Genomic DNA, 5,648 nt, shown 5'->3' on the forward strand with positions numbered 1-5,648 from the left:
CAGTAGCAACATTACAGGTTATGAAGTAGCAACGAAAGTAATTTTATGGTTGGGTCACAACATGAGGAACTGTATTTAAAGGGCCAAAAGGTTGAGAACCACTGGGTTAGAGTGTCAGCCTGCACACCAAAGGAGCAGAGGTTCCATTCCCAGTCAAGGCTACGTACCTGGGTTGCAGGTTCCATTCGGAATGTGAAAGGCAACCAATTGATGTGTGTGTCTCACATTGATGTTTCTCTCCCTTCCTCCTTCCATGCTCTAAAAATCAACGGAAAAATATCCTCTGGTGAGGATTAACAAAAAAGGCCAATGAATGCATACATAAATAGAAGAACAAATAGATGTTTGTGTCTCTCAAGTCAATTTTTAAAAAATCTACTCTCCAGACCAGAGGTGTATTCAATGATGGACACAAAGCTCCCTCTTCTCATAAAGCCCATTTCTGGGATATGTATGCAGCAGGACCCCACTAACTTTGTGCCAGGAACTTCATCGGCCTTCTCCGGTTGTCCGGTCCAGTGGGCCCCACAGCTCGCCCTTCCCGGGGTGGACCAGGTCTCTTCAGTTGGTGGCCCGACCCGCTTGTTTACTTCTGGCGCGGCACCGCCCCCTTCCGAGTACCCGCGGAAGGAGCTGGAGCCAAGCGCTGAACCCTCCGCGCGCTGCTGCAACTGTTCAGCGGGGGGCAGAGAGCGGGACGCAGTGGTCGGGGGGAGATGTTGGCAGGCACTGCAGAGCGTAGGCGCGACCTAGCAGAGGTGGGAGAGGAGGGCTCGGGCTCACCCCAGCCTGCGCCCCCCTCCCTCCATCGCTCCCGGTCACGCTTAGTCGAGACCGCCTAGGCAACGGGGATCCGGAGAGCGCAGGCCCAGCCCCAACCCTCCACGCCCACTTCGGTTGGGACTGGAGAGCGCAGGCGCACAGGAGGTGGGGGCAGTGGGGAGAGCGCGCTGGCTGGCGAGGCGTGAAGCGCTGGAGCTGCGGGTCTCCGGTAGGGAGGCGAGGGTACTTGGGCTGCAGCGCGCAAGCGCAGCCGGTCTCGGCCAGGGGCGCGCGCTGCTGCGGGACTCAGCACGCAGGCGCGCGATCCTCCCCACTAAGGGCAAGTGCCGGCCGGACATTCGTGCGCAGGCGTCTCTCGGGGAGCGGAACCCTGGGGGTGGGCCCCGGATTTCCGGTCTCGGGTGCAACGAACGGCCGCGGCGGCGACAGCTACTGCTTGAGCGGCTGCAGAGGAGGAAGAAGAGGAGCTGGGCAAGGCCGGAACCTCTGGCGGGAACTCTCGTAATGGGTCCGCGGACCTAGACCTGTGAAAGCTACCGGCTCGGTGCCGAGCTGGTGAGAGTCGGGGGAGGAAGCGGAGAGCGCTCAGGCGGATTGTGGAGCAGGGAGGCTCGCTACGCCGACGGAGGAGGCCCGCAGGCCGATGAGTGGGAGGAATGGCGGCTTCGGAATATGGAGGGGATGGAATGGGGAGGTTTAGGCTGAAGACGGAGAGGACTGGGGCTCCGGACGCTGACAGTGGCGGCGTCGGGATTCCGGACCAGGAGTTAGGGGTATGAGGGGTGATATCGGGGCCTCTCCGGTTACAGAGAGAGAAACGGGCGTGCAGAACCGAGGGGATTACCGAGGACCGCTCAGGAGGATGACGGAGAGGACTGGGGGCGTTGGATCGTGAAAGGGAGGGACAGGATAGCTCATGGAGGACGAGGAGAGATAGGGTGTCAGGAGGCTGACAGTCAGAGATAGCACGGTCCGGGGACAGGAACAGTGGACTGACGGGCGCTGAGAATGCCGAGGGGAGAAGCGGGGTCCTGGGGCTGGTGAGGGGGGTTGAGGACGAGTACGCCGAAGGGAAGGGGTGAGAGAGCTTCGTAGCCGCCGAGGAGAGGAATGGGGGGCCCCGGAGCTGAGACCGGGCGGAGTGCGGCTCCGAACACTGACCAACGGGGGACACGGTCAGGCTGAGCACAGAAGGCCTGAGAGCCGGGCTGTTCAGGTTGGGGATGTGGAGGAGTTGGGACTCTGGAGGAGGACACAGGGAATCGAGGCAGCAGCGAGGGAGCAGGATCAGAGGACATGAGACGGAAGGAAGGAAGGAGGGTAGGAAGGAAGGAGGGAGGGAGAGACACCGGGGACTCCTGGGTCAGCGGAGCGGATGGGAATCGGCACTGGCGTCCAGGGCTGGGAAAGCGGCCCGAGGGCGAGATGAATGGGGCCTCTTGAGCTGAGGAGGGGGAGCATGGCGGTGACAAAGGGAGGAATAGGGAGCCAGTAGATCCAAGACAGAGAGTGGCTGTTGGGCCAAGGACAGGGAGAAGTAAGGAGGAAGAGCGAAAGGTTGCCAGGTGGGCAGTGGGGAGAAATGACAGGCTCTCAGGCGAAGGATGGGGAGGAACCGACCCACTGAAAGTGAGGTGGGAGAACCCTTGGGTTGAGGATGGGGCTTCCAGGTCTAGAGAATGACGAATGGCAAGTGCCTGGGCCCAGGACAGGGAAGAATTGGTGGGAATGGGGGTTCCTCTTCCTTATATTGGCCAGTTGCCTGTGGCAGGTCGCTGGTTTTGCACAAGTATTAATAGATACCAGTGGTTTACGTGGCCTGGGGCACAGCATGTCCCCGCCGACAGGCTCCGTTTCTCCCATTGCCCCCTCCATGTTGCAGGCCCCTGCTCCTTCCTGTGGCTCCCATGGCTGAGGAGTGGCTGGACTGCCCAGCCCTGGGCCCCGGCTGGAAGCGTCGTGAGGTTTTTCGAAAGTCAGGTGCCACCTGCGGACGCTCAGACACCTATTACCAGAGGTACTGGTTGGGTTGTGGGCAGGGGTAGGACTTAGCTTGGTTAGGCAGAGTGAAATTGGGTTGTGGTTAAATTTATGGGTGGGGCTAAAATCATGCATATACATTTGATTATTTGCAGATTCCATATTTGCAAATTCACCTACTCCCTACAATTTGTACCCCCAAACAGCTATGTTTTCATGGTCATTGGTAGACATGCAAAGAGCAGCAAGAACAATTTAAGTAGCCTGATGCACCTGTTCCCAGGTTGAACAAAGGCTTCTATTCCAGCAGTTATACTATAAACAAGTCCTTTTCATGGTCTACTTAGTGCTGTGTTTTTCAAGTTTTTGTGCTGTTTGCAATGGCCCCCCAAGCATAGTGCTGAAGTGCTATCTAGTGTTCTAAGTGCAAGAAGTTTGTGATGTGCTATAAGAGAAAATACATCTACACTAATAAAAGACAAATATGCTAATTGACCGTACCTTTGCTATGCTCTAAGGGACGTCCACCAGCCAATCAGAGTGACTATATGCAAATTAACCCAACCAAGATGACGGCCGGCAGCCACGGAGCTGGAGCAAGGAGGAGGCTTCGTTGCCTGGGCGATGGAGGAAGCCAAGCTTCCCGCCAGCCCTGAGCCGGCTGTGGCCTCCACTCATGGCAACAAAGTTTCAATTATAGAAGACAAATAAATCCCAGATACCTGCTTCCAGCTAGCCTCCACTGGGAGCTTGGGTGGCTGGGGGCTGTGGCCAGCCTGAAAACAGCCATCAGCCACTCACCCAGGCTGGCCAGGCACCCCAGCGGGGACCTCCACCCTGAAGGGGCTGTGGCCAGCCTGCAAACTGCCATCAGCCCCTCACCCAGGCTGGCCAGGCACCCCAGCGGGGACCCCCACCCTGAAGGGGCTGTGGCCAGCCTACAAACAGCCATCAGCCCCTCACCTAGGCTGGCCACACTGTCAAGGGGTGAGGGTCCCTGCCGGGGGGCTTGACCAGCCTGCAAACAGCCCTCAGCCCCTCACCCAGGCTGCCCAGACACCCCAGCAGGGACGTCCACCCTGAAGGGGCTGTAGCCAGCCTGCAAACAGCCATCAGCCACTCACCCAGGCTGGCCAGGCACCCTAGCAGGACCCACCTCCCTGAAGGGGGTGTGGCCAACCTGAAAATGGCCCTCAGCCCCTCACCCAGGCTGGCCAGCCACCCCAGTGGGACCCCAACCCTGATCCGGGACACCCTTCAGGGCAAACCAGCCAGCCCCCACACATGCACCAGGCATATAATAAAAGGGTAATATGCAAATTGACCCTAACAGCAGAAAGACTGGGAATGACTGATTACTATGACACACACTGACCACCAGGGGGCAGACGCTCAATGCAGGAGCTGCCCCCTGGTGGTCAGTGTGCTCCCACAGGGGGAGCTCTGCTCAGCCACAAGCCAGGCTCATGGCTGCCAGCACAGTGGTGGTGGCGGGAGCCTCTCCTGCCTCCTCAGCAGCGCTAAGGATGTCCGACTGCAGCTTAGGCCTGGTCCCCGCTGGCAAGTGGACATCCCCCGAGGGCTGCCAGGCTGCCAGAGGGATGTCTGACTGCCAGCTTAGGCCCAATCCCCCGGGGAGCGGGCCTAAGCCAGCAGGTGGACATGCCCCAAGGGGTCCCAGACTGCGAGAGGGCACAGGCCGGGCTGAGGGACCCCCCCGAGTGCACAAATTTTCGTGCACTAGGCCTCTAGTGTTAAACTTCATTCAGGCTTGAGTTGCAGTATTGTCAGCTGTGAGTTCAATGTCAGTGAATCAAAAGTGTGGTACATCTAGAAAAAGAAGAGGAAATTTGCCAATTTGTACATGAGGCTGCTTCAGAAAGCGCGAAAGTAATATCTATAGTACGTGATGAAGCTAAGGAAAAGGTGGAAGACTGGCTAACTGTGTGGCTCTATGAGATGCTGACCAATAAAGTGTAGTGGGCAGCATTATGAGGCTGAAAGCCCAGAACAGTGACAATCATATTGCTCCAGTTTAGGAAAATGTTAAACCTGTTGCCACTAGTGCTGGCTATCTCAAACATTTCAAAGGTGATATATTGTGAAAAATGTTAAATTTGCATGCAAGGCAGGTCCTGCAGATTAGAAGTCTGCGGAAGATTTTAAAAAATACCTGCCAAGTGTTCTGTGGGAAAGCAGTTATACAGAAGAGTAGATTTTCAATGCTGATGAGACTGGATTGTGTTACAAGGACATTGGCAAAGAAAGCTATATAATGCAGATGGGCTTCAAAGCTTCTGGCTTTACATCATTCAAAGACCACACAGTTAGTTATTTATAAGAAGAATATATTAACTAGGGTGTCTTTACACAGAAACACACGTACAAAAAGCTTACATAGGATTAGTTTACAAAAATATTGTGACCACAGGCTCATAGGAACTCAACCTGTAGTTCTACTAGGAGCAGTGGTTCTATATTCACTAATGCAGTGTTCAAGCTGACTTTATAGAACATAACTACCAGGAATAATGAAATTTGACTATAATTCATAAACATACATACTTATAAACAATTTACGCATAAGGATTTAAGATGTATTTGTGATATACTAGTTATTAAATTTCCTACTCTCTTCTTGAACTTTGTCTAAGTTGTTTTTTTCTGGAGGAATAATAAAATTACAAATATATTTACATTTACTTATATTTAATTTTACACTTATTCACATATTTTTAGCATATAAAACTTTCAACATTTATAAATGTAAGTGCAATTATCAAGAACTGTAAAGGATCAGAGATTTTACCCTAATTAGGTTAAGATAACAATTGAGTTCAATACCTAATGGGGCAAAGTTCAATATCAGTGAATGTCACAGTTTT

General features: G+C 54.1%; 1 protein-coding gene across 20 annotated transcripts in view; it reads left to right on the plus strand.

The window, feature by feature from the left end:
* The first annotated feature begins 535 nt into the window (after positions 1-535).
* Positions 536-5,648, plus strand: part of LOC102422049 (methyl-CpG-binding domain protein 1) — a 41,209-nt gene continuing 36,096 nt past the window's right edge. For 2 of the 20 annotated variants that reach the window (XM_014452505.2, XM_023750823.1), the window contains exons 1-2: positions 930-1,338; positions 2,666-2,800. In XM_014452505.2, coding sequence (XP_014307991.1) covers positions 2,691-2,800 — 110 coding nt within the window. In that variant the 5' untranslated portion in view covers positions 930-1,338; positions 2,666-2,690. Of the gene's footprint in view, positions 1,339-2,630; positions 2,801-5,648 lie in introns of all 20 variants that reach the window. The other 18 variants (XM_023750818.1, XM_023750822.1, XM_023750817.1 and 15 more) reach the window with 14 other exon arrangements.

This window comes from Myotis lucifugus, unplaced genomic scaffold (assembly GCF_000147115.1).
Source record: "Myotis lucifugus unplaced genomic scaffold, Myoluc2.0 scaffold_16, whole genome shotgun sequence".
NCBI lineage: Eukaryota > Metazoa > Chordata > Mammalia > Chiroptera > Vespertilionidae > Myotis > Myotis lucifugus.